This window comes from Podarcis bocagei, assembly GCF_964188305.1.
Source record: "Podarcis bocagei genome assembly, chromosome: 2".
Taxonomy (NCBI): Eukaryota; Metazoa; Chordata; class Lepidosauria; order Squamata; family Lacertidae; genus Podarcis; species Podarcis bocagei.
The window spans coordinates 3,086,036-3,114,018 of NC_138126.1; the positions used below are offsets into that span (position 1 = coordinate 3,086,036).

Consider the following 27,983-nt stretch of genomic DNA (forward strand, 5'->3'; position numbering starts at 1 on the left):
GGGGGAGGGACCCCCCCTGGCTTCCCCGGCTCAGCCCCTCCCCCACTCTCCTGACCCACAGGGGGAGGGGCAGCCCTTCCCTCCTCCTCACTCAGCCTCTCCCCTCCCAACCTCCCTGTTTGCAGATTGAAAACCACGTCCTTCTCTCCCCGCAAACCCAGGTCCCCCCCAGATATGATGCCCCCCCCGCAGCCATCTCGCCCCCTGCTGTGGGGAGGAGGAAGGAGGGGGGCCATGTCCCCATGGAGCCCCCAGAGGCAGCGCCGTCCCGTCCGCTTCCCATCCCAACACAGGGAGGGGCTGCTCTGACCATGTAGCTCTAGGGACGCGCGCGTCTGATAAGGAGCCGGAAGTGTCGCTGCTGAATGTGCCGGAAGTTTCCAGGAAAGGGGAGGAGGGGCGTCAGTGGAGAAACCCCCCCGCCCTTTCTATTGCAGACAAGGAAAGCGGACTAATCTGGAGCCAGGGAGACGGAAGACCAAGAGGTAAAGAGGGAGAGAAGGGGGGAAATAGAGGGGGGATAAGGGGGGAGGACAAAGAGACTCCCCCAAGGAAAGCGCCCTCCCTGGGGCCCGTCGACAGGGGCCCCGATCCCGGCGACCCAGGTGGGAAGTGGGGACCCAACACCTGCAAGATCTCCTGGGCGGCAGCAGCACCGCCAGACTCCCCTTTCTCTTTCCTGGGGGGCCGAGAGATGCTCAGCTGCCCTGCCCCCCCCCGGAGGCCTTGGCGGGAAGGGGAAGGAGGACCCCAAGCAGGGCTGGGGGTGGGGCTGAGGCCCCCCATTCTCCCTGGGGTCGTGGGGCGCCTGGCTGGGGAAAGGGAGAGAGGGAGTCCAGGGAAGGGTTAAAGGAAGGGGAGGAGCCTCGACAGAGACCCCTCCCCTTCCATCACATCTTATTCCCCAGTCTCCCTGCTGGCAGTCCCAGATCATCATTGCCATACAGGATTGTCCTGAATACCACCATTTGCTAGCCAAGCCCAAACCCCAAAGTCCCTCTGAGATGATGATTGATAATATTGTCATTTATCCGTTTTAGACCCCTAAGTAGTAGCAATTGCAAGGACATTGTGCTGCTCTCCTCTGTACAGTTCCACCCCTATTTCAGGCCTTGTGGCTGATTTAAATGTTTAGCTGCTGATAACATGGCAACGTTTAGCAGGTGATATTGTGAGGTTTAGCTGGTGATAAACCACAAGTGTTATTGTGAGTTTTGGTAATGATAACATTACAATCTTTATCTGCTAATAGCCCTGCAATACTTAGCAGGTGATATTGTGAGGTTTAGCTGCTACTAACATTACAGCGTTTAGCTGGTAAGTTATCGCAATGTTGAAAAGCAGGTGTTGCCTAGTCCTTGCACACATTGTGATTCGTAATATATTGCCAGCTCAGTATTAGGAAACAGTTATCACGATGTAAACTTCAAGCCAGTCTTGGACAATATACCAATATATCGCTCAGCTCTAATTATGACCTATATTTCTGACCCAGTGTAGCATTGCTGATTTTACCAGTTTGTCCCCAGGAATCCCTGGGGTTGTGGGGCGCCTGGCTGGGTCCCTTTTGGCTGGGGAAACGGAGAGAGGGAGTCCATGGAAGGGTTAAAGGAAGGGGAGGAGCCTCAACAGAGACCCCTCCCCTTCCAGCACCACTGACCCCCACCCCCATCACCCAGCTTCCCAGCTGAGGGTGTTGGCTGTCCCAGATCATCTGTATTCACCACGACTTATCTCCATACTTTGATTTGTCCTGAATACCACCAATTATAGCCTAGCCCAAACCCAAAAGTCCTGCTAGGATGCATCTTGGCTTGCCTGCTGATGAAACTGAGTGTGTGATGATTGATGATATTTTCATTTATCCGTTTTAGACCCCTAAGTAGTAGCCGTTGCCAGGACATTGTCCTGTTCGCCTCTGTATAGTTCCAGCCTTATTTCAGACATTGTGGTAGATTGCAATCAGGGTGAATTTGATATAAATCAAATTGATTTCAAGAGCCTTCAGCGCTTGCCTCAAGTCTGACTTGCACAATTATTACACAAACACCCCAAGATGTGCGGAGTATTCTGCTCACAAGATAGCACTTTCATTTTTACTGCTTCACACTTAGCTACTTGTGCAGATCTCTTCCACTGCAAACCATCTGTTCATTGAACCTCTTGGAACTTAGAATTTAAGGGGTTGATTCTGTGTATATAAATCTGCAAAGGAACAATGGGATTAAGGTTTCCCCTCAACTCTGTATATTTATTTTATAACATTTTTCATGTGAAGAAAAGGCATGTTATCTCTGCAGACACAAATTCACACTTTTGAGAATGGCAAAAACAAGCATCTGTGACAATATCTTCTCAGAAAAACCTCCCCAAATAATCTTACAGAATTACCCCACCTCCCGCAGAAGCCGCACACCCTTTGAAGAGCACGCCGCTCTTGGGGGCTTTTCCCTGAGGAGGGAGAAGGGACTGACTGGCTGCATCACCTCGTAAAAAAGCTCGCAGGAGCCGCACGCTCCTTAAAGGGTCACAGCTCCTGTGGGCTTTTGCGGGAGGTGGGGAATACTCCCAGAGCTTGTCAGGGCTGGCGGGGGAAGCCCGGGATGAAGGCTCGCTGCTGCCCTGCAGAGGCTTCGCGGGCTACCCCAGAAGCCAGAACAGCGAGAGAGAGCGCTGCGCAGTGCTCCCTCTAGCTGTTTTCGCTTCTGCCTTAGTGGCGCAACGCCTCCGCAGGGCACCGGGGAGCTCTGCTCAGCGCTCCCTTTAAATAATATTTTTTTTCTTGAATTCCCCCTCTAGAAACTAGGTGCGCCTTATGATCAGGTGTGCCTTATGGAGCGAAAAATACAGTAGGTAGGAGAAAATAACAGAGGCCAACCAGTGTATATGGCGAAGCAAAGCGGCTAGTAGCCTGATCTTTATTGCAACAGTGTCCCCCCCCTCACCACAACCAGGAGGGAGGTGTGCAAGGCCTTAAATAGTCTTTTGAAATTGCCCACCCAAGACCACCCCCCCAAATATCATACAGAAGGAGACTGTCTACAGCAGGAATACATCGCAGGAGGCAGTCTACAGCAGAAAACCTGTCCCCAAGGATACCTGTTAATGGTCACTAACTACATTATCTGGGCAGCCTGGCCATTCTTTTGTGATGGTAAATACTTTAGTTCCTGAATCCAGGTCACAGGCTCACCCTGTTCATCCCTCCTTAAGGCAGTATTTGTAAGCACAAAGACAATGGGAAGGCTTCCATTTGCCTCCTTTACTGCAGAGGAATATTTGAGTATATTTCTGAGCACAATTCAAAGTGTCGGTGCTGACCTTTCAAGCCCTAAACGGCCTCAGTCCTGTATACCTGAAGGAGCATCTCCACTCCCATCGTTCAACCTGGACACAGATCCAGCGCCGAGGGCCTTCTGGCAGTTCCCTCATTGCAAAAAGTGAGGTTACAGGAAACCAGACAGAAGGCCTTCTGGGTAGTTGCGCTTGCCCTGTGGAACGCCCTCCCATCAGATGTCAAGGAATTAAGCAGCTATCCCATTTTTAAAAGACATCTGAAGGCAGCCCTGTTTAGAGAAGTTCTTAATATTTAATGCTGTATTGTTTTTAACACTCGGTTGGGAGCCGCCCAGAGTGGCTGGGGAAACTCAGCTATATGGGCAGGGTATAATTAATTATTATTATTATTATTATTATTATTATTATTATTAGTCTGTGGTGCTCAATGTTTAGGCATAGTAAATATTAGGATTTAATTAGAACTTGTGTGTTATAGCGGGGATATGTTATAAGATGGTCTCAGTGTATTTTAGAAAGGGAGTTATGTAAAGGGTTTTTTGTGTTTCTTTGTAAATACTGTGTGTCAGACTGAGAATGTCATTAGGAAGGTCTAGGAAAGGGTCACCTGCTTCTGAACATCAGAAATGAGCATGGAAAGAGTTAATATCATTAACCTACCGGAATCGGCCCCCTCCCTTTGTAACAAGCAGCTGTAGTTCTTTTGGGATTTAATATCAGCTCATGAAAAGTTGGGCACATGACCCGGAAAGCTGCCTGGCTCCCTCCGTCTGAAGGCGGAGATATGCAGCACATGCCATAGTCGAATTCGGCTGGACTTGCCATGGGAACGCAGAAGGGGCAAGCAAGGAAGGGGGAGACGGCCAAAGAAACCTGCTCTCCCACAAGTGCCCCCCTGCCAATTCCGTAACATTAGCAAAGCCCAAGTTCAAACATCAGCCCCTATTTAAAAGAGGCCCCCGTAATGACCACACTGGACTGCCCTTTACGGTTGCCCTAAGTTACTCTTCCAAGTCCCAAAAGCGTGCAGCAACTCCGGTCTATTTTGCAGGGCTGTTGTAACGGGGACCCCCTACGCCACCGCCCAGGGCAGCCCAAAGTGACGTATAACCAATCGTTGTTGTTGTTGTTTTCCACAGTGAGACTCCAAGGTCTTCTGTGTCATATTTCCTGTGCAGTGGATGCTCAGGTTGTGAACGTGATCGGTGCGGGAGGCACATTCACAACCTACAGCGCTGCGTCTGCGCATGTGAGGGTTGCGATTTGGTGATTCTGCACATGCACAAAGCGTGATTTAGTGGTTCTGCACATGTGCGAGCGCTGAAGCCCGGAAATAACCCGCAACCCGAAAACGCACAACTCGAAGCATCTGTAACCCGAGGTATGACTATTTTGGAAGGCAGCGAGAAGGCTGTTCTCAGGGCCTGCTCCACCGTGAGGGAAACTGAGGCAGCCCCCTCAGGCAGCAGATGCAGGGAGGGGACGGAGCTGAGTCCCATTTGGCCTGCCCTGATTTAACCCTCTATCCCAGGCATAGGCACCCTAAGCTGAGTCCCATTTGGCCTGCCCTGATTTAACCCTCTATCCCAGGCATAGGCACCCTAAGGCCCATGGGCCGGAAGTTTGAAAAAACTTTAAAAAGTATAAGAACTCACATTAGGTAGTCAAAAAATAGTAATTGAAATAAAAATAGTAATTGAAAGAAAATAGTAATTGAAAGACGAATGCCTCGCAAGACGGAAAACCCGCAAGACGAAAGGGTTTTCTGTTTTGGAGGCGCTTTGCAAGACGAATTTCCCTATGGGCTTGCTTCGCAAGACGAAAGCCCATAGGGAAATCTCCGGGGACCTCTTTTAAATGCTGGTGGTGGGGAGCAAAGACTTTCGCCCACAGCCGGCCTTCAGAAGAGGTCCAGGACCTCTTCTGAAGGCGGGCGGGGGGCGAAAGTCTTTGCTCCCCCCTGCCTGCCTTCCCGGGAGAGCTTTTGAAGGCAGGCGGGGGGGGGCAAAGACTTTCGCCCCCCGCCCGCCTTCAGAAGAGGTCCAGGACCTCTTCTGAATGCGGGCGGGGGGCGAAAGTCTTTGCTCCCCCCTGCCTGCCTTCCCGGGAGAGCGGAGAAAGGCAGCGCGTTTCTCCGCTGTCCCGGACGGCTTTTGAAGGCAGGCGGGGGGGCAAAGACTTTCGCCCTCGCCCGCCTTCAGAAGAGGTCCAGGACCTCTTCTGAAGGCGGGCGGGGGGCAAAAGTCTTTGTCCCCCCTGCCTGCCTTCCCAGGGGCTTTTACATCGCCGCCCGCCAGCATTTTAAGATCGCCCCGGACAGCGGAGAAGTCCTCCGCTGTCCCGGGGTTTTTTAAAATGCTGGGGATGGGAAGAAAAGCCCTTGTTCCCCCCCCCCAGCCTTCAGAAGAGGTCGGGGGACAGACTGTCCCCGGACCTGGTCTGAAGGCGGTTTCCCTAGGAACGCATTAATTGATTTTCAATGCCTTCCTATGGGAAACCGTGCATCGCAAGACGAAAAACTCGCAAGAAGAAAAAACTTGCGGAACGAATTAATTTCGTCTTGCAAGGCACCACTGTATATCCACAAAAGTCAATAGAAAAAGCATAAAGAGATGATGTTCAAGATGTGCACTTTGGGAAATTATAAATCCTATTATTGTTGTTGTTGTTGTTGTTGTTGTTGTTGTTGTTGTTGTTGTTGTTATTATTACATTCAGGTGGACACACCACTGATTTCATCTCCTTTCTTTTCTTTCCCACAATCAGTGTTATTCACCTTTAATACTCACCTTTTTCAGTGTCACACATATTTTTATCTTGTGATCTTCAGTTGAAGAGAGGTATACAAATTTAATAAATAAATCCCAGTTGGAGCAGAGCTACAATATCCAGAAGCCCTTGGCTTTTTATCTTGTGATCTTCATATGAAGAGACGTATACAAATTTAATAAATAATTCCCAGTTATTCCCAAAATGGTCACTATGCACCTCCTGAGGCCAAAGGGACTGTGCAGGGGATGAATAAAGATCTAGAGGTCGAAGGGGACAAAATGTGGCCAAAGGGGTGGAGGATTATAGTGCAGCAGATGAAGAACTTCATAATGAACTTAGGACTGTAGCAGGAACCCCCCCACCCCAATCATTCTGTTTGCACAAACTTCACACACACTCACACACACTACATACACCACATTTCTGTTATAAATTCATAGAAAATCAACCATACATCGGATTTGCACTGTTCCATTTTTATTTACTATCAAAGGAGGGTGGCTTGTTTTCTGGTCAGCCATAATCCCTTCAGCATACCAGTACATCCACAGGAGCCCTGCCCAGTTGCTATGTCAGCCTTGATAATCCCAGACAGAAGACAATCAAAATGACAAAGAACTTGCATATTGTAGTGGATTCAGCACAGACTGAAACAAAGGACAATGATCAGATCTTCCCTCTGGGGGCAGGAAACTGCAAACTCCCCATTGTCACCTGGAAATTACTCATGGGGAGGGGGAAAGGAGGAACCAGCTGGGTGACAGGACACTCAGGTTACCACCACAACTCCTCCCTCAACCCCTCCTTTCTGTAATGTATGCATGATGTCAACCCTTTCTGTAACGTATGCATGATGTCAACCCCTCCTTTCTGTAATGTATGCATGATGTTTCTGGGGGTGGGCTTGAGCTAGAGGAGGGGAATTTCAAAAGTTTTTATAAGGTCTTGCAGACCATCTTTCTGGGTCTTTCCTCTCTCTTGCAAGTGAAGGGAATACCCTGTTGCAACAGTTCAATAAAGGCCAAGCCTACAGGCTGCTGTTTTGCTCCAAGTTATCCTGGTTGGTGTCTTTGTTTTGTCCAAGGGAGCCCTCGGATTTTTCCGTTAACAGGACCCTGAGGAATATTGGCCAGGTTCATGGAACATAGAACAGCTCCCGTTCCTGTGAGAAACCACTTTTTATAAAACGTAAACCCCACAGTTCAACCGTATTCTAAGATAATGCTGCTTCATTAGCGATAATTAAGGGTTATAAAAGGCTGATGATGCATGACCATTATTTTACATTACTTCATTCGCCTTTCCTAAACATTTGGAACATATGGAAGAAAGGAGAGATTGTACAAGACATTAAAATAAGAGCAGGTGTTAATTGATGTGTGTAATATTCCTTTGTTCTCTTCCTAGAAAACAAATAGGATTTTCTCCCCACCCCATTGAAAGAAGACAATGGAGAAGGCAATCAGAATTCTGTTGGGCCATGTACAATGGGAATAACAAAGAAACCATTTAAATACATGGAGTGTGAAAACAGAGAACATAAACAATTTGAAAGTATGGAGTGTGGAAGGAGCTTCACTGACAGTGGAAACCTTAGAAAACATCAGTGGTCTCACTCAGGGGAGAAACCATTTAATTGCATGGAGTGTGGAAAGAGCTACAGTCAGAGTGGAGACCTTAGAATTCATCTACGGACTCACACGGGGGAGAAACCATTTAATTGCATGGAGTGTGGCAAGAGCTTCACTACTAGCGGAAGCCTTAGAATTCATCTACGAACTCACACGGGGGAGAAACCATTTAATTGCATGGAGTGTGGAAAGAGCTTCACTACTAGCAAAAGCCTTAGAATTCATCTACGGACTCACACGGGGGAGAAACCATTTAAATGCATGGAGTGTGGAAAGAGCTTCAGTCAAAGTGGAGACCTTAGAATTCATCAACGGACTCACACGGGGGAGAAACCACTTAAATGCATGGAATGTGGAAAGAGCTTCACTACTAGCGGAAGCCTTAGAATTCATCTACGGACTCACACGGGAGAGAAACCATTTAATTGCATGGAGTGTGGAAAGAGCTTCACTACTAGCAAAAGCCTTAGAATTCATCTACGGACTCACACGGGGGAGAAACCATTTAAATGTATGGAGTGTGGAAAGAGCTTCAGTCAAAATGGAGACCTTAAAGTTCATCAACGGACTCACACGGGGGAGAAACCATTTAAATGCATGGAATGTGGAAAGAGCTTCACTACTAGCGGAAGCCTTAGAATTCATCAACGGATTCACACAGGGGAGACACCATTTAAATGTATGGAGTGTGGAAAGAGCTACAGTCAGAGTGGAAACCTTAGAATTCATCTACGGACTCACACAGGGGAAAAATCATTTAATTTCATGGAGTGTGGAAAGAGCTTCACTACTAGCAGAAGCCTTAGAATTCATCTACGGACTCACACGGGGGAGAAACCATTTAACTGCATGGAGTGTGGAAAGATCTTCACTACTAGCAAAAGCCTTAGAATTCATCTACGGACCCACACGGGGGAGAAACCATTTAAATGTATGGAGTGTGGAAAGAGCTTCAGTCAAAGTGGACAACTTAGAGTTCATCAACGGACTCACACAGGGGAGAAACCATTTAAATGCATGGAGTGTGGAAAGAGCTTCAGTCAAAGTGGAGACCTTAGAGTTCATCAACGGACTCACACAGGGGAGAAACCATTTAAATGCATGGAGTGTGGAAAAAGCTTCATTCAGAGTGGAGACCTTAGAAGACATCAGCGGACTCACACAGGCGAGAAACCATTTAAATGCACGGAGTGTGGAAAGATCTTCACCGACAGTGGAAGACTAACACTACATCAACCGGCTCACATTTAAATGCATGGAATGTGGAAAGAGGTTCAGTCAGAGTGGAGACCTTAGAAGACATCAACGGACGCACACAGGGGAGAAATCATTTAAATGTATGGAGTGTGGAAAGAGCTTCACTGATAGTGGACACCTTAGAAGACATCAACGGACTCACAGGGGAGAAACCATTTAAATGTATGGAGTGTGGAAAGAGGTTCAGTTGTAGTGGAAGTCTTACAAGCCATAAAAAGACTCCGAGGGGTAAGGGCTGTAATAGTGGAAACACCTTCAGGCCATCAATTAACTCAAAGAAGAGAAAGGATTTAGACAGAAGGAGTGTTCATCCTGCTTTGGTTATTATGCAACACTTTTTAGAGTGTAGGACCTGTTTTTCTCTAAGTTAACACTTTCTTTTTTTATAGGTTTTATTTTGCTTAAACAGGTACATATAAATATAAACAGCCAAAAATTACAAAGGAAAATTTCTTAAGAGTAATGAAAAAAAAGTACAAAAAGTACAAAAAGTATTGAAGTACATGACACAGAACATAAGCAACTATAGGAAAGATAAAAGAAAAGAAAAAAGAAAAAATGCAGGGGAAATGTGTGTGTGACCTATGGGGCGAATACAGGCTTTTTTTTTGCGCACCGACCCCTCTTGCTCTCCAGCCTTCGCGGACCTCTCCGCAAGCAGTGGGAGCGCTCCTGCTGCTTGCGGAGAGTTGCCGGCATGCCGAAGCCTGCGCGCGCTGAGATCAGCGCATCCAGGCTTCGCGGACCTCCCCGCAAGCAGCGGCAGCCAGCGCTGGGCTCCCACGGCTTGCAGAGAGCTGCCTGTTTGGGGGCTGGGGTCGGGGGAAGCTTGGGCCTCCTCTGACCCAGCCCCACGCCTGGGGGGGAAATAAATTTTCCCCCTTTATTTCCCCCCCAAAAAACTAGGTGCACCTTATGGGACGGTGCGTCCTATAGGGCGAAAAATACGGTAAATAGCCTAGTTTTGTTTTTGGGAATAGTATCTGAAACCATTCCTAGTAAAAATTCTTCCGGTTTCTTGCTAAACATAGTTTTTATCAATCTCTTTATCTCTTCATAAATCATGTTCCAAAATCTTTGTATCTCTAGACAGGACCACCACATATGGTAGTATGTTCCTATCTGTTCCTTACATTGCCAGCACTTGTTATTGTTTGATTTATTTATTTTTGCAAGTTTTACCGGGGTCAGGTACCACCTATAGTACATTTTCATAAGATTTTCCCTTATAAGGAGACAAGCCGTGAATTTTATATTTTTAGTCCATAATTCGTTCCAAATATTGGGTTTGATCGTATGTTCCAGGTCCTTCTCCCATTTTACTGTAATTTCTTTGATATCTTCCTCCTTTCTTTGCCAATTCAAAAGTAGTTTGTACATTTTAGAAAGTGTCTTTTGATTATTATATAAAATACCCTTCTCTAGATAGGATATTTTTTTGTCAAATCCTTTGGTTCTTTTATCCTTTTCAAGGGCGGCTTTTAATTGATAATACTCCAGCCAGGTTATTCCCTTCTGTTTCAATTCGCCTAGGTCCTTTATTTTCGGAACACTACTTGTTTCCTCTACTAAATCCTTATATGTTAGCCAATCACTGTTCATATTCAGCCTGTGGACCGACATAGATTCCATTGGTGACAGCCACCATGGTGTTTTGGTTACTACTGATTTTTTACTCCTCTCCCATACTTTATATAATGCCCTTCTCACAATATGATTTAAAAATCCTTTGTGAGATTTAACCTTGTTATAGCCTATGTAACCATGCCACCCGTACACAATATCCCATCCCTCCAGATCTAGGACTTCCGTGTTTTTAATTAATATCCATTCCTTAATCCATGTCCAGCACACTGCCTCAAGGTACAGTTTAAGCTCAGGGACCGCGAAGCCTCCTTTTTCCTTCAACTCCGTTAGCAGCTTAAATTTTATTCGTGTTTTTTCCCCTTGCCAAATAAACTTGGCAAGGTCTTTCTGCCAATCCTTAAAACACTTTACGCCTCTAATTATAGGTATTGTTTGGAACATAAAAATCACCATTGGCAATACCATCATTTTAACTGTGGATATTCTCCCCCACAGGGACAAATTGAATTTGCCCCAAGTCTCTAATTCTTTTTTTATTTCCTTCCACTTCTTCTCATAAGTGTCCTTATATAAGTTTATATACTTTCGTTCACATCAATAACAGGAAATCAATCTTAAACGCATGCAGCGTATGTGAGCTTTTGTTGTTTGCATGTAATGTTGTCTAGACATGTATTTAAATAATGAAGGTAACATTTCACAATAGTAAGTAGAATATAATATTTAACGTGAATCTGTAGTGTTGCTTCTGAATGAGGATGGACTGAGAGTGAGCTGGTGTTGGTGTTTGGTGTTGGGAGCTGGAAATGTTTGTATCTGGGAATGGAGAGTTGCTCAAAGTGGAGCTGAGACTGGTGGTGTTGCTTTGGAAGCAGAGTTAGACTAATATTATAGGAACAGCAGCATAACTCCCATTGTTATAGTTGCAATAGTGGAACAATGAAGACACAGAAAGATTGAAAGCACCTACTTATATGCCGAAGGTAATCTTGAAACCCTGATCTATTCTTTTGATTTATAGATGCATTATGTCAGATATAATGTGTATAGATATATTTGGTGGCAGGAGAAATAAAAGGGGCATTCCCTGGCATAACCAGGAAAGGCTCTGTTCCCAGCTGCACATCTTGCATGAGGAGGGAAGGGGGCACAGGGAAGAAGGGGCCGTACCAGAGCATCTCAGAGCAATGTTGGGAGGGGCACATGGTGACGCAAGTGTGTGTAGAATGCTATCCCCAAAATGATGTAGGCGAGAAACAATATGGATGAGTATAATGTGGAAGGAGGTTCCGGTAGGTCCCAAACCCAGAGTGCTAAGGGTCAGCTTCCACCAATTCCACCAGCGGCCCCAAGGCACGATCCCCCTCTGGGCCCTGAGGGTGGAATGCCTCCTTGCACTTTTGCAACTGGACATGATCCGAGGGAGTCCTGCCAGCAGAGCAATGCATACTATTGATGTAATTATCTTATTGTTGCTGTTGCCACCATGGACTGGCTGGATGCAGAGAAGGGGGGGGGGAGAGACCCTTCTTTTCGCTCTCCTAAATCTTCCACCATTCCTGCTTCATGCTTCATTGGATTCCATGAGTTTTAGTTTTATGGGGGGGGGGGGCTTTTCTCTATCCTCTTTCTCCATTCTATCTGACATGTCCTTCCTTCCTCGTCTTCTCTCCAAACTGAAAGGTCCCAGATACTGAACTGTGCACAGTACTCCAAATGTGTTCAGACCATAGATCTTCATAAATAATTTCCATTCCTCCTTAAGGAGCAGATATGGGTTTGTTATGTGTCACATGTCAGTTTACATTCCAGCACAGTATGCTGGGAACTTCCGTTGTGTGTATAGGTTTTGCTTTTCTCTGTCTCTCTGAGAATACAAAGAGAGAGACGAAATGTTTCTTTGTCCTGATTTATGATTAATAAATCCGTAGTTGTAGTATGTTTCCACAAGCCTCACGCCTATTCTGTGTCCGCAGTTCGCTCTGCTGATATAGTGTGCCCTGGCTTTGAAGCTTGGGTCGCTGATTTACATCGGAGCAGAGGCTGATGGGTCTTTGCAGCGGGACGGCTGGAGGGAGATGACCCACCTGGGACTAGCCAGCTGGCCTTGCGACCCTCTGCATGCCAACAAGATCTGCACTACAACCATTAGGAGAGTGGCAGGTGTATTTTCAATCGGTTCCCTAAACATCCCCAGCGTGAGATTTGCAGTTTCCTGAGCCAGTGCACACAGGGTCAACAATTTCCCAGAGTTACCCAACATGACCCCAAGGTCTCACTCCTGGTCCCTCTCCTCCTCCTCATCAGCCCAACGTGCATCTGTTCAATCTTGTTGACCATGAACTGGAACCCTGCCAGAACCAATGGATGGATGGTGCCAGCTTGGTTCTATGACAAAGGAACATGTAAAATGTCAAAAATAATTTCCCTGAAGGCCTTCAGAGGTCTTCCAAAAGTTACTTTCTCTCTTTGACATCTGATGATGATGATGATGATAATAATAATAATAATAATAATAATAATAATAATAATAATTAATAAATAAATAAATAAATTATTATGGGGGCGTGTGTTCTACAGAGAGGGCGCCACTACCAAGAAGGCCCTCTGCCTGGTTCCCTATAATTATGAGGGAACTGCCAGAAGACCCTCGGAAGTGGACCTCAGTGTCCGGGCTAAATGATGGGGGGATTTTCTTTTCCTTCTTTTAGATGGGTGTTGAAACAAGGTGTGATTGACTAGGCCATGTCTAGATCACAGATTTCTACCAAAGAGCCACAATTGCTTTGCATTCATAAACACTATGTGAAATATCACTAGTAAACAGAATAATTTAAACAAGGAAACCAACAACAGTATTAAAATTGTAGGGAGAGAGAAAAAAACTGGATTTAAAATGACCCAACCACAAGATGAGAAGTCTCCATACTAAATGAGGGAAGGGGGAGGCATTTTGGGGGGGGGGGCTTTTGAAGTCTCCCTGCTGGCAAGGGAATTGCAGAGCAAGGGCGCCTCTGTCTGTCTGGAATCCCTCACTGCCTCATCTCCAGCAGGAAGGGAGGATTTCCAGACTGGGACCCTTCACTCTTAGGGGGAGGTGCTGGGGCCTGGGCAGCTGGATGGATGGACATCAGCCTGCAGAAATGCTCCCCCTTCCTTTCACAGGACTGTTGTGGTGTTGCATGTGAGTGACAAGGCAACACTCAAGAACAGTTCCCACCAACCAACATTACATCATTCCTCCACTGCCCACAAGAGGGCGATCTTTCCTCTACACATGGTAGAATCCTAGAATTGCAGAGTTGGAAGGGACCACGAGGGTCATCTAGCCCAACCCCCTGGAATTAAGGTATTTTGCCCAAAGTGGGGCTCAAACTCCTAACCCAGATTCAGAGTCTCATGCTCTACCGACTGAGCTCTAAAAGGGAGAGTTTCAGTTCAAGCAGAGCCCAGAATAATTAGGGTTGCCATATTTCAAAAGGTAAAAACCAGGACAACCCCAAAACTGTAGAGCTTTTTTTTTTAGACAAGGCCCCAAATAAACGCCAAAAAAGCCCATGATTTTTCGACTGACTTGTCTTAAATTCAGGACAAAGTGTCATCTTTTGGAAATTCCGCCTCTGAAATCTTTTGCAAGTCTTTCTTTTGAGGTCTTTCTTTTGAATGGGGTGGGGGGTTTCAATCTGGCCAGTCCCCACGCAAAAGAATAAATGCAAATGTATCAAAAAGGGCAGCATTTGGAAACCACCTGGTTGCAAACCACTCTGGGTCCTTTGGCCTCCTGCTAGCAGAACTGCCTGAGCTGCTGGCTCCGCACATGGGAGCAGAGTAGGACTTACTTCCGAGTAAGCAAAACAAATTTTTTTCCCCTTCCAGTAGCACCTTAAAGACCAACTTAGTTCTTGGTATGAGCTTTCGTGTGCATGCACTCTTCTTCAGCTCATACCAAGCTCATACCAAGAACTAACTTAGTTGGTCTTTAAGGTGCTACTGGAAGGAAAAAAAAATTTGTTTTGACTATGGCAGACCAACACGGCTACTTATCTGTAACTGTTCCGAGTAAGCAGGCATCGGATGGAAAATTGCGTATCAATAAGGCTTTTGGCCGTGAATTTATACCTACAGCTAAAAGGAAAAAAGAGAGGAGGTTCTTTATGCAGGCCCCAAACTAGACCCCAAGCAGCTATTTAAGGACAGGGAGGGAAGAATTATTAGTTGGGAAGTGACACTGGGAGGAAGGAAGAACAGTCCTGGAGGAAGAATTATACACAGCAAATGGGAAGAAATCAGACTTTGACATACTGTATGGGATGCGGGCAGTGGTGAGGGGCTTTTTATACAGCCTTCTTTCTAGAGAAGCTCCAAAAGCCAGATATATGAGCAGAAATCAGGGCGAATGAGAAGAAATCCACTCAGAAAGCAGGGATCCCGGGGAATCTGCCTCCTCGGCGCCTGAAACTGAGGCGAGGCTCAGATCCCGAAGGGCGGGAAGTTGGGAAAAGGCGGGAAAAGTCGTTGAGGGGAAGCAGCAGCGGGGGGAGGGGCTCCTCCTCTCTCGCCCCTCAGAGACACGACGGGGACCCTCTTGGGAGGGGGGCAGAAAGGGGTCTCTCTCTCCCCCCCTCACAACCCCCTTGCAGCGGGGGGAGGGGCTCCTCCTCTCTCGCCCCTCAGAGACACGACGGGGACCCTCTTGGGAGGGGGGCAGAAAGGGGTCTCTCTCTCCCCCCCCTCACAACCCCCTTGCACTCCTCTCATGGCGGAAGGGGAGCCCACCCTCTCCCTGCCGGGCCAAGGGGGTCTCTGGGCGCAGGAGAGCCTGGGGGGAGGAGGGGGGAGAGGAGAGGAAGCGCCCCTTCTCTCTCTCTCAGGCAGCCCCATGTCTCTTCCCCCCCCCCCCCGAGGCTGGGTCCATCTCTGGGCTTCACAGAGGACCCCCCCCCCTGGGCTGGGGGGGGAGGGACCCCCCTTGGCTTCCCTGGCTCAGCCCCTCCCCCACTCTCCTGACCCACAGGGGGAGGGGCAGCCCTTCCCTACTTCTCATTCATCCTCTTCCCTCTCAGCCTCCCTGTTTGCAAATTGAAAACCACGTCCTTCTCTCCCCGCAAACCCAGGTCCCCCCCAGATATGATGCCCCCCCCCGGCCGCCATCTCGCCCCCCTGCTGTGGGGAGGAGGAAGGAGGGGGGCCAGGTCCCCATGGAGCCCCCGAGGCAGCGCTGTCCCGTCTCCTTCCCATCCCAACACAGGGAGGGGCTGCTCTAAAGATGCAGCTCTAGGGGCATGCGAATCCCAAAAGGAACCGGAAGTGTCGCCGCGAAATGCGCCGGAAGTTTCCAGGAAAGGGGGGAGGGGCGTCACTGAAGAGCCCCCCCCCCGTCGCCGCCGCCCTTTCTATTGCAGACAAGGAAAGCGGACTAATCCGGAGCCAGGGAGGCGGAGGACCAAGAGGTAAAGAGGGAGAGAAGAGGGGGGGAATAGAGGTGGGGAAAATGAGAGGGGGAGGACAAAGAGACTCCCCCAAGGAAAGCGCCCTCCCTGGGGCCCGTCGACAGGGGCCCCGATCCAGGCCCCGACCCAGGGGGGAAGGGGGGACCCAACACCTGCAGGGTTGGCCTTGCAAGATCTCCTGGGCAGCAGCAGCACCGCCAGACTCCCCTTTCTCTTTCCTGGGGGGCCGAGAGATGCTCAGCTGCCCTGCCCCCCCCCCCGGAGGCCTTGGCGGGAAGGGGAATGAGGACCCCAAGCAGGGCTGGGGGTGGGGCTGAGGCCCCCCATTCTCCCTGGGGTCGCCTGGCTGGGGAAACGGAGAGAGGGAGTCCATGGAAGGGTTAAAGGAAGGGAGAGGAGCCTCATCAGAGACCCCTCCCCTTCCAGCACCACTGACCCCCACCCCCATCACCCAGCTTCCCTGCTGAGGGTGTTGGCTGTCCCAGATCATCTGTATTCACTACGACTTATCTCCATACTTTGATTTGTCCTGAATACCACCAATTATAGCCTAGCGCAAACCCAAAAGTCCTGCTGTGATGCATCTTGGCTTGCCTGCTGATGAAACTGAGTGTGTGATGACTGATAATATTTTCATTTATCCGTTTTAGACCCCTAAGTAGTAGCAGCTGCCAGGACATTGTCCTGTTCGCCTCTGTATAGTTCCATCCTTATTTCAGACATTGTGGTAGATTGCAATCAGGGTGGGTTTGATATAAATCAAATTGATTTCAATCACAATTTACAATAAATCACTGGTCAGTATGATTCTATTTAAATCAAAAATTTCTGATTTGGTTATACTATTAGAAATACACAGACAGATAATTATGAAATCATTCTGAGGTTTAATAAGTTTACTGTCTATATTTGGACAACATTTCTGCTGTAATTTATTGGAAGGAGAAAAATAATCATTTCCTTAATCACAACTTAAACAATTTATTTAACTAAAACAATAATATTATAGCATGTTGGTAAAAATATTTTTTTAATAAAAAACAACAACCAAGCAGACTGAGTTTTAGCGCACATGAAAAACTCAGAACTTAAGCATTTCACCTCCTCCACTACCAGCCACCCCTTTGGATTGGCTTCTGCATCCAGGTGCCTATTCTGTACAGTTAAGTGTTAGTGCGGCTGTTGGAACCCAGTGGGATTGGGAAGAGGTTGCCAGCCCTGAAGAGCCTTCAGCGCTTGCCTCAAGTCTGACTTGCACAATTATTACACAAAGACCCCAAGATGTGTGGAGTATTCTGCTCACAAGGTTGCACTTTCATTTTTACTGCTTCACACTTAGCTACTTGTGCAGATCTCTTCCACTGCAAACCATCTGTTCATTGAACCTCTTGGAACTTAGAATTTAAGGGGTTGATTCTGTGTATATAAATCTGCAAAGGAACAATGGGATTAAGGTTTCCCCTCAACTCTGTATATTTATACAGGCTACCCAAGAAGCTAGAACAGCTAGAGAGAGCGCTGTGCAGTGCTCCCTCTAGCTGTTTTCGCTTCTGCCTTAGTGGCGCAATGCCTCCGCAGGGCACCAGGGAGCTCTGCTCAGCGCTCCCTTTAAATAATATTTTTTTTCTTGAATTCCCCCTCTAGAAACTAGGTGCCCCTTATGATCAGGTGTGCCTTATGGAGCGAAAAATACAGTAGGTAGGAGAAAATAACAGAGGCCAAGCAGAGAATATGGCGAAGCAAAGCGGCTAGTAAGCCTGATCTTTATTTCAACAGTGTCCCCCCCCCCTCACCACAACCAGGAGGGAGGTGTGCAAGGCCTTATATAGTCTTTTGAAATTGCCCACCCAAGACCACCCCCCAAAATATCATACAGAAGGAGACTTTCTACAGCAGGAATACATCACAGGAGGCGGTCTACAGCAGAAAACCTGTCCTCAAGGATACCTGTTAATGGTCACTAACTGCATTATCTGGGCAGCCTGGCCATTCTTTTGTGATGGTAAATACTTTAGTTCCTGAATCCAGATCACAGGCCCACCCTGTTCACACCTCCTTAACACAGTATTCGTAAGCACAAAGACAATGGGAAGGCTTCCATTTGCCTCCTTTACTGCAGAGGAATATTTGAGTATGTTTCTGAGCACAATTCCAAGTGTTGGTGCTGACCTTTCAATCCCTAAACGGCCTCAGTCCTGTATACCTGAAGGAGCGTCTCCACCCTCATTGTTCTGCCTGGACGCTGAAGTCCAGCGCCAAGGGCCTTCTGGCGGTTCCCTCATTGCAAGAAGTGAGGTTACAGGGAATCAGACAGAGGGTCTTCTGGGTAGTGGCGCTTGCCCTGTGGAATGCCCTCCCATCAGATGTCAAGGAATTAAGCAGCTATCCTATTTTTAAAAGACACCTGAAGGCAGCCCAGTTTAGGGAAGTTGTTAATATTTAATGCTTTACTGTTTTTAACACTCGATTGGGAGGCGCCCAGAGTGATTGGGGAAACGCAGCCAGATGGGCAGGGTATTAATAATAATAATAATTATTATTATTATTATTATTATTATTATTATTATAGGTCTGTGGTGCTCGATGTTTAGGCATAGTAAATATTAGGATTTAATTAGAACTTGTGTGTTATAGCGGGGATATGTTATAAGATAGTCTCAGTGTATTTTAGAAAGGGAGTTATGTAAAGGGTTTTTTTCGTGTTTGATCCGTGTTTCTGTGTAAATACTGTGTGTCAGACTGAGAATGTCATCAGGAAGGTATAAGAAAGGGTCACCTGCTTCTGAGCATCAGAAATGAGCATGGAAAGAGTTAATATCATAAACTTACCGGAATTGGCCCCCTCCCTTTGTAACAAGCAGCTGTAGATCTTTTGGAATTTAATATCAGCTCATGAAAAGTTGGGCACATGACCCGGAAAGCTGCCTGGCTCCCTCAGTCTGAAGGCGGAGATATGCACCACACGCCATAGTCGAATTCGGCTGGACTTGCCATGGGAACGCAGAAGGGGCAAGCAAGGAAGGGGGACACGGCCAAAGAAACCTGCTCTCACACAAGTGCCCCCCCTGCCAATTCCGTAACCTTAGCAAAGCCCAAGTTCAAACACCAGCCCCTATTTAAAAGAGGCCCCCGTAATGACGACACTGAACGGTTGCCGTAAGTTACTCTTCCAAGTCCCAAAAGCGCGCAGCAACTCCGGTCTATTTTGCAGGGCTGTTGTAACGGGGACCCCCTACGCCACCGCCCAGGGCAGCCCAAAGTAATGTATTACCACTCGTTGTTGTTGTTGTTGTGTTCCATGGTGAGACTCCAAGGTCTTCTGTGTCATCTTTCCTGTGCAGTGGACGCTCAGGTTGTGAATGTGATCCGTGTGGGAGGCTCATTCACAACCTACAGCGCTGCGTCTGCGCATGTGTGGGTTGCGATTTGGTGATTCTGCACACGCAGAAAGCGTGATTTAGTGGTTCTGCACATGTGCGAGCGCTGAAACCCGGAAATAACCCGCAAGCCGAAAACACACAACTCGAAGCATCTGTAACCCGAGGTATCACTATTTTGGAAGGCAGTGAGAAGGCTGTCCTCAGGGCCTGCTCCACCGTCAGGGAGACTGAGGCAGCCCCCTCAGGCAGAAGGTGCAGGGAGGGGCAAGGAGGGGACGGAGCTGAGTCCTATTTGGCCAGCCCTGATTTAACCCTCTATCCCAGGCATACGCAACCTAAGGCCCATAGGCAGGAAGTTTGGAAAAACTTTAAAAAGTATAAGAACTCACATTAGGTAGTCAAAAAATAGTAATTGAAACAAAATGCTTAAAAAAAATAAGATAATTAACATTTAGCTCCTGTTACACATTATATCCACATAAGTCAATAGAAAAAGCATAAAGAGATGATGTTCAAGATGTGCCCTTTGGGAAATTATAAATCCTATTATTATTATTATTATTATTATTATTATTATTATTATTATTACATTCAGGTGGACACACCACTGATTTCATCTCCTTTCTTTTCTTTCCCACAATCAGTGTTATTCACCTTTAATACTCACCTATTTCAGTGTCACACATATTTTTATCTTGTGATCTTCAGTTGAAGAGAGGTATACAAATTTAATAAATAATTCCCAGTTGGAGCAGAGCTAGAATATCCGGAAGCCCTTGGCCACCCGGGGCAAAGGAGGAAGAACAGTGAGAGAGGCCTGGACATGGAATCTCCGCTAAGATAAGCCAGTGTCAGGAGGCAGGTGCGAGACCCGGCGGCATATAATTATTATAAATCATAACTGGCGTGGGTGTCTCAATCTGGCCTTCCCAGCAGTCAGGCTCCAGCTGCTCTCCTTCTGCATCTCCAGCTCTCTCCATTCAAGAATGCAAGGCTGAGAGATGGAGGTCCAACCCCAAGAATATTCTCCAACTGAGCGCTCCTTCAACCGACCACAAGCACCAAGCCTTGTCACTAGACTTATATATGGGTCTCCCAAAATGGTCAGTATGGACGTCTTGAGGCCAAAGGGACTGTGCAGGTGATGAATAAAGATCTAGAGGTCGAAGGGGACAAAATGTGTCCCAAGGGGTGTAGGATTATAGTGCAGAGAATGAAGAACTTCATGATGAACTTAGGACCCTGATGAATAGTGGGCAGGTTCATGGAACATAGAGCAGCTCCCTTTCCTGTGAGAAACCACTTTTTATAAAATGTAAACCCCCACAGTTCAACCGTATTCTAAGATAATCCTGCTTCATTAACAATAATTAAGGGTTATAAAAGGCTGATGATGCATGACCATTATTTTAAATTATTTCATTTGCCTTTCCTAAACATTTGGAACATGTGGAGGACAGGAGAGATTGTACAAGAAATTAAAATAAGAGCAGGTGTTAATTGATGTGTGTAATATTCCTTTGTTCTCTTCCTAGAAAACAAATAGGATTTTCTCCCCACCCCATTGAAAGAAGACAATGGAGAAGGCAATCAGAATTCTGGTGGGCCATGTCCAATAACAAAGAAACCATTTAAATACATGGAGTGTGAAAACAGACAACATAAACTATTTGAAAGCATGGAGTGTGGAAGGAGCTTCACTGACAATGGAAACCTTAGAAAACATCAGTGGTCTCACTCAGGGGAGAAACCATTTACTTGCATGGAGTGTGGAAAGAACTTCACTACTAGCGGAAGCCTTAGAATTCATCTACGGACTCACACAGGGGAGAAACCATTTAAATGCATGGAGTGTGGAAAGAGCTACAGTCAGAGTGGACAACTTAGAATTCATCAACGAACTCACACAGGGGAGAAACCATTTAAATGTATGGAGTGTGGAAAGAGCTACAGTCAGAGTGGAAAACTTAGAATTCATCAACGGACTCACACAGGGGAGAAACCATTTAAATGCATGGAATGTGGAATGAGCTTCAGTAAGAGTGGACACCTTAGAAGACATCAACGGACTCACACAGGCGAGAAACCATTTAAATGTATGGAGTGTGGAAAGAGCTTGACTACTAGTGGAAACTTCAGAATTCATCTACGGACTCATACGGGGGAGAAACCATTTAATTGCATGGAGTGTGGAAAGAGCTTCACTACTAGCGGAAGCCTTAGAATTCATCTACGGACTCACACGGGGGAGAAACCATTTAATTGCATGGAATGTGGAAAGAGCTTCACAGAGAGTGGAAAACTTAGAAGTCATCAATGGACGCACACAGGGGAGAAACCATTTAAATGTATGGAGTGTGGAAAGAGCTACAGTCAGAGTGGACAACTTAGAATTCATCTACGGACTCACACGGGGGAGAAAACATTTAATTGCATGGAGTGTGGAAAGAGCTTCACTACTAGCGGAAGCCTTAGAATTCATCAACGGACTCACACAGGGGAGAAACCATTTAAATGCATGGAGTGTGGAAAGAGCTTCACTACTAGCGGAAGCCTTAGAATTCATCTACGGACTCACACGGGGGAGAAACCATTTAATTGCATGGAATGTGGAAAGAGCTTCACAGAGAGTGGAAAACTTAGAAGTCATCAATGGACGCACACAGGGGAGAAACCATTTAAATGTATGGAGTGTGGAAAGAGCTACAGTCAGAGTGGACAACTTAGAATTCATCTACGGACTCACACGGGGGAGAAAACATTTAATTGCATGGAGTGTGGAAAGAGCTTCACTACTAGCGGAAGCCTTAGATTTCATCAACGGACTCACACAGGGGAGAAACCATTTAAATGCATGGAGTGTGGAAAGAGCTACAGTCAGAGTGGAAAACTTAGACTTCATCAACGGACTCACACAGGGGAGAAATCATTTAAATGTATGGAGTGTGGAAAGAGCTTCAGTCAAAGTGGACATCTTAGAATTCATCAACGAACTCACACAGGGGAGAAACCATTTAAATGCATGGAGTGTGGAAAGAGCTTCAGTCAAAGTGCACACCTTAGAATTCATCAACGGACTCACACAGGGGAGAAACCATTTAAATGCATGGAATGTGGAATGAGCTTCACTGAGAGTGGATCACTTAGAAACCATCAACGGACTCACACAGGGGAGAAACCGTTTCAATGCATGGAGTGCGGAATGAGCTTCAGTAAGAGTGGACACCTTAGAATTCATCAACGGACTCACACAGGGGAGAAACCATTTAAATGTATGGAGTGTGGAAAGAACTTCAGTCAGAGTGGACATCTTAGAATTCATCAACGGAGTCACACAGGGGAGAAACCATTTAAATGCATGGAATGTGGAAAGAGCTTCATTCAGAGTGGAAAACTTAGACTTCATCAACGGAGTCACATGGGGGAGAAATCATTTAAATGCATGGAGTGTGGAAAGAGTTTCAGTACAAATGGAGTTCTTACAAAACATCAACAAACTCATACAGGGGAGCAACAATATAAGTCCTAGGGAAGTGGACCGAGATTCAGTTGTAGTGGAAGTCTTACAAACCATCAAAAGACTTCGAGGGGTAAGAACCGTAATAGTGGAAACACCTTCAGGCCATCAATTAACTCAAAGAAGAGAAAGGATTTAGACAGAAGGAGTGTTCATCCTGCTTTGGTTATTATGCAACACTTTTTAGAGTGTAGGACCTGTTTCTCTCCAAGTTGACACTTTTTTTTAAATAGCTTTTATTTTGCTTAAACAGGTACATATAAACAGCCAAAAATTACAAAAGAAAATTCCTTAATAGTAATGAAAAAAAACCTACAAAAACACAAAAAATATTGAAGTACATGACACAGAACATAAGCAACTATGGGAGAGATAAAAGAAAAGAAAAAAGAAAAAAAGAAAAAGAAAAAGGAAGATGAGCCAAAGCAGGAAAGCTCATCTATTGTACACTTCCGTCAAACTCAACAGATCATTATTCTTATCAATTAACTTTATCTGCATTCCAAAGGAATCCCTCATCTTGGTATCAGGGAACATTTCTCTATGCGGTATCATTCTAAACATAGCCAGATCTTTCTTGCTGAGCCCTTGTCCCCTAAATAATTATTTAAACATTCCCATTCTTCTTTCACCAATTTTTTTAGGTTTATCTCTTATTGCATCTGTCAGCTTTGCGAGCTCCAAGCACTCGCACAATTTGACTACCCATTCCTCTTTAGTGGGTATATTTTTATCTTTCCAGTGTTTTGCCACTATAACCCTTGCTGCTGACGTTGCATACATAAATAGCCTAGTTTTGTTTTGGGGAATATTATCTGAAACCATTCCTAGTAAAAATTCTTCCGGTTTCTTGCTAAATGTAGTTTTTATCAATCTCTTTATCTCTTCATAAATCATGTTCCAAAATCTTTGTATTTCTAGACAGGACCACCACATATGGTAGTATATTCCTATCTGTTCCTTACATCGCCAGCACTTATTATTTGATTTATTTATTTTTGCAAGTTTTACAGGGGTCACGTACCACCTATAGTACATTTTCATAAGATTTTCCCTTATAAGGAGACAAGCCGTGAATTTTATATTTTTAGTCCATAATTTGTTCCAAATATTGGGTTTGATCGTATGTCCCAGGTCCCTCTCCTATTTTACTGTAATTTCTTTGATATCTTCCTCCTTTCTTTGCCAATTCAAAAGTAGTTTGTACATTTTAGAAAGTGCCTTTTGATTATTATATAAAACATCCTTCTCTAGATAGGATTTTTTTTGTCAAATCCTTTGGTTCTTTTATCCTTTTCAAGGGCGGCTTTTAATTGATAATACTCCAGCCAGGTTATTCCCTTCTGTTTCAATTCGCCTAGGTCCTTTATTTTCGGATCACTACTTGTTTCCTCTACTAAATCCTTATATGTTAGCTAATCGCTGTTCATATTCAGCCTGTGGACCGAAACAGATTCCATTGGTGACAGCCACCATGGTGTTTTGGTTACTACTGATTTTTTACTCCTCTCCCATACTTCATATAATGCCCTTCTCACAATATGATTTTAAAATCCTTTGTGAGATTTAACCTTGTTATAGCCTATGTAGCCATGCCACCCGTACACAATATCCCATCCCTCCAGATCTAGGACTTCCATGTTTTTAATTAATATCCATTCCTTAATCCATGTCCAGCACACTGCCTCAAAGTACAGTTTAAGGTCATGGACCGCGAAGCCTCCTTTTTCCTTCAAATCTGTTAGTAGCTTAAATTTTATGCGTGGTTTTTCCCCATGCCAAATAAACTTGGCAAGGTCTTTCTGCCAATCCTTAAAACACTTTACGCCTCTAATTATAGGTATTGTTTGGAACATAAAAATCATCTTTGGCAATACCATCATTTTAACTGTGGATATTCTCCCCCACAGGGACAAATTCAATTTTCCCCAAGTCTCTAATTCTTTTTTTATTTCCTTCCACTTCTCATAAGTGTCCTTATATAAGTTTATATACTTTCGTTCACATCAATAACAGGAAATCAATCTTAAATGCATGCAGCGTATGTGAGCTTTTGTTGTTTGCATGTAATGTTGTCTAGACATGTATTTAAATAATCTATAAAGATGAATGTATTGCAAAGAATGCTATTTTTGTTCCAATCGCTACAAATTTTAGATAAAATGGACTGTTTCAAGAAGTGGCAGAGAGACATTTCTAAATTCGTCTGGCAGGGCAAGAAGCCCAGAATAAAATTTAAAATACTAACGGATGCAAAAGAAAGAGGGGGATTTGCCCTGCCAGACCTTAAACTTTATTATGAATCAGCAGCTTTCTGCTGGTTGAAGGACTGGCTGCTTCTTGAGAACACAGACATTTTGAACTTAGAAGGTTTCAACAATGTTTTTGGGTGGCATGCATATTTGTGGTACGACAAGGTTAAAGCACATAAGGCATTTAAAAACCATATTGCCAGGAAAGCACTGTTTAATGTCTGGATACGATATAAAGACTTACTTGAAAATAAAACCACAAGGTGGTTGTCACCGATGGAGGCAAAAGCTCAGAAAAGGCTCAATATGGAAGCCAAGTGGCCAAAATATTGGGAGATCTTGGAGCAAGAAGGAGATAAATTGAAATTGCAGAGTTTTGAGAAATTAAAAGATAGAGTGCGAGATTGGCTTCATTATTATCTAATAAGAGAGGTATATAATTTGGACAAAAAAATTGGCTTCCAGGTGGAAAAATCAAAGTTGGAAACAGAATTGCTAGATCCCAATACAAAGATGCTTTCAAGAATGTATAACTTGCTGTTAAAATGGAACACTCAGGATGAAACGGTCAAATCCGCTATGATTAAATGGGCACAGGATGTTGGACATAACATTATGTTTGCTGACTGGGAACAGTTGTGGACCACAGGTATGAAATTTACGGCATGTAATGCCTTAAGAGAGAATATTATGAAAATGATATACAGGTGGTAACATGACACCAGTCAATCTTGCAAAAATCTATCATTTGCCTGATAATAAATGCTGGAAATGTAAAGAAACTGAAGGTACATTCTTTCACCTTTGGTGGACGTGCCCAAAGATTAAGGCTTTCTGGGAGATGATCTCTAATGAAATGAAAAAGGTATTTAAATATACCTTTCTGAAGAAACCAGAGGCCTTTCTCCTGGGCATAGTCGGCTAATTGGTGCCAAAGAAGGATAGAACCTTTTTAATGTATGCAACAATAGCAGCAAGAACACTGATTGCAAAGTATTGGAAGACACAGGATTTACCCACACTGGAAGAATGGCAGATGAAAGTGATGGACTACATGGAATTGGCAGAAATGACTGGCAGAATCCGTGACCAGGGAGAAGAGTCGGTGGAAGAAGACTAGAAGAAATTTAAAGACTACTTGCAGAAATACTGTAAAATTAAGGAATGTTAAAATGATATCGGATGGAAAATAAGTGGTATTGGTAAAAAGATTATTAAGAATATGTAAATATGGATTGATAATGGTTATAAACACATGGTTATAATAGGTTAAGATACTGAGTAAAGATAAAGGACAGGGTAAGGATTTGCTGAAAGGACTTTTAAACGGGAATACAAAAGGGGAGGTGTGAGGAGGTCAAAGAACTAAGGAAATGAGTTGAAAGGTTATTGAAAGATGTTTGTGTTCTCTTTTTGCTCTTTTGCTGTCTTATTGTATTGTTTTTTGTTCTTTTTGTTTTTTTGTTTGCTTTTATTGATGTATTGTAAGGTATTGTTTGATTTGTTTATTTTTTTATTGTTCTTTTTCTTTTTCTGTATTTTCCAAACCCTTAATAAATATCATTTAAAAAAAAAATAGACATGTATTTAAATAATGAAGGTAACATTTCACAATAGTAAGTAGAATATAATATTTAACGTGAATCTGTAGTGTTGATTCTGAATGAGGATGTACTGAGACTGAGCTGGTTTTGGTGTTTGGTGGAGGGAGCTGGAAATGTTTGTATCTGGGAATGGAGAGTTGCTCAAAGTGGAGCCGAGACTGGTGGTGTTGCTTTGGAAGCAGAGTTAGACTAATATTATAGGAACAGCAGCATAACTCCCATTGTTATAGTTGCAATAGTGGAACCATGAAGACACAGAAAGATTGAAAGCACCTACTTATATGCCAAAGGTAATCTTGAAACCCTGATCTATTCTTTTGATTTATAGATACATTATGTCTGATATAATGTGTATAGATATATTTCGTGGCAGGAGAAATAAAAGGGGCATTCCCTGGCATAACCAGGAAAGGCTCTGTTCCCAGCTGCACGTCTTGCATGGGGAGGGAAGGGGGCACAGGGAAGAAGGGGCCGTACCAGAGCATCTCAAAGCAATGTTGGGAGGGGGACACATGGTGACGCAAGTGTGTGTAGAATGCTATCCCCAAAATAACGCAGGCGAGAAACAATATGGATGAGTATAATGTGGAAGGAGTTTCAGGTAGATCCCAAACCCAGAGTGCTAAGGGTCAGCTTCCTCCAATTCCACCAGCTGCCCCAAGGCACGATCCCCCTCTGGGCCCTGAGGGTGGAAAGCCTCCTTGCACTTTTGCAACTGGACATGATCCGAGGGAGTCGTCCTGCCAGCAGAGCACAATGATGTAATTATCTTATTGTTGCTGTTGCCATCATGGACTGGCTGGATGCAGAGAAGGGGGGAGACCCTTCTTTTTGCTCTCCTAAATCTTCCACCATTCCTGCTTCACTGGATTCCATGAGTTCTATTTTTATTGGGGGGGGGGCTTTTCTCTATCCTCTTTCTCCATTCTATCTGACATGTGCATCCTTCCTCGTCTTCTCTCCAAACTGAAAGGTCCCAGATACTGAACTGTGCACAGTACTCCAAATGTGTTCACACCATAGGTCTGTTGAGAATTTCCATTCCTCAAGGAGCAGATATGGGTTTGTTATGTGTCACATGTCGGTTTACATTCCAGCACAGTATGCTGGGAATTTCCGTTGTGCGTATAGCTTTTGCTTTTCTCTGTCTCTCTGAGAATACAAAGAGAGAGACGAAATGTTTCTTTGTCCTGATTTATGATTAATAAATCCGTAGTTGTAGTATGCTTCCACAAG

General features: G+C 45.1%; 4 protein-coding genes across 6 annotated transcripts in view; 3 read left to right on the forward strand and 1 right to left on the reverse strand.

Moving 5' to 3' along the window:
- The window catches only part of LOC308580918 (uncharacterized protein), a 161,170-nt gene extending 154,001 nt beyond the window's left edge, over positions 1 to 7,169 (reverse strand). The window contains exon 1 of the mRNA XM_081183219.1: positions 6,795 to 7,169. The gene's annotated coding sequence lies outside the window, so the exon portion shown is untranslated. The remainder of the gene's footprint in view (positions 1 to 6,794) is intronic.
- LOC308580604 (uncharacterized protein) lies at positions 440 to 27,982 on the forward strand. Of its 3 annotated transcripts, none has more exons than XM_081182511.1 (2): positions 440 to 485; positions 20,910 to 27,982. In XM_081182511.1, exon 2 carries the CDS (start codon positions 21,014 to 21,016, stop codon positions 22,901 to 22,903), a length of 1,890 nt encoding a protein of 629 aa, XP_081038637.1. In that variant the 5' UTR covers positions 440 to 485; positions 20,910 to 21,013; the 3' UTR covers positions 22,904 to 27,982. The 3 variants fall into 3 exon arrangements, with proteins under 3 accessions (XP_081038637.1, XP_081038636.1, XP_081038635.1); XM_081182510.1 differs by lacking the exon at positions 440 to 485 and adding an exon at positions 19,253 to 19,538; XM_081182509.1 differs by lacking the exon at positions 440 to 485 and adding an exon at positions 20,193 to 20,236.
- Positions 4,325 to 12,926, forward strand: LOC308580852 (uncharacterized protein). Its single transcript, XM_081183084.1, has 2 exons — positions 4,325 to 4,678; positions 7,477 to 12,926. The coding sequence occupies exon 2, from the start codon at positions 7,557 to 7,559 to the stop codon at positions 8,949 to 8,951; it is 1,395 nt and encodes a 464-aa protein (XP_081039210.1). The 5' UTR covers positions 4,325 to 4,678; positions 7,477 to 7,556; the 3' UTR covers positions 8,952 to 12,926.
- The window catches only part of LOC308580892 (uncharacterized protein), a 39,089-nt gene continuing 26,992 nt past the window's right edge, over positions 15,887 to 27,983 (forward strand). Inside the window, exon 1 of the mRNA XM_081183172.1 lies at positions 15,887 to 15,994. The gene's annotated coding sequence lies outside the window, so the exon portion shown is untranslated. The remainder of the gene's footprint in view (positions 15,995 to 27,983) is intronic.

Bases quoted from the DNA above. Each gene is read 5' to 3' on its own strand.
- LOC308580852 (XM_081183084.1), top strand. From the start codon at position 7,557: ATGGGAATAACAAAGAAACCATTTAAATACATGGAGTGTGAAAACAGA.
- LOC308580604 (XM_081182511.1), top strand. From the start codon at position 21,014: ATGGAGTGTGAAAACAGACAACATAAACTATTTGAAAGCATGGAGTGT.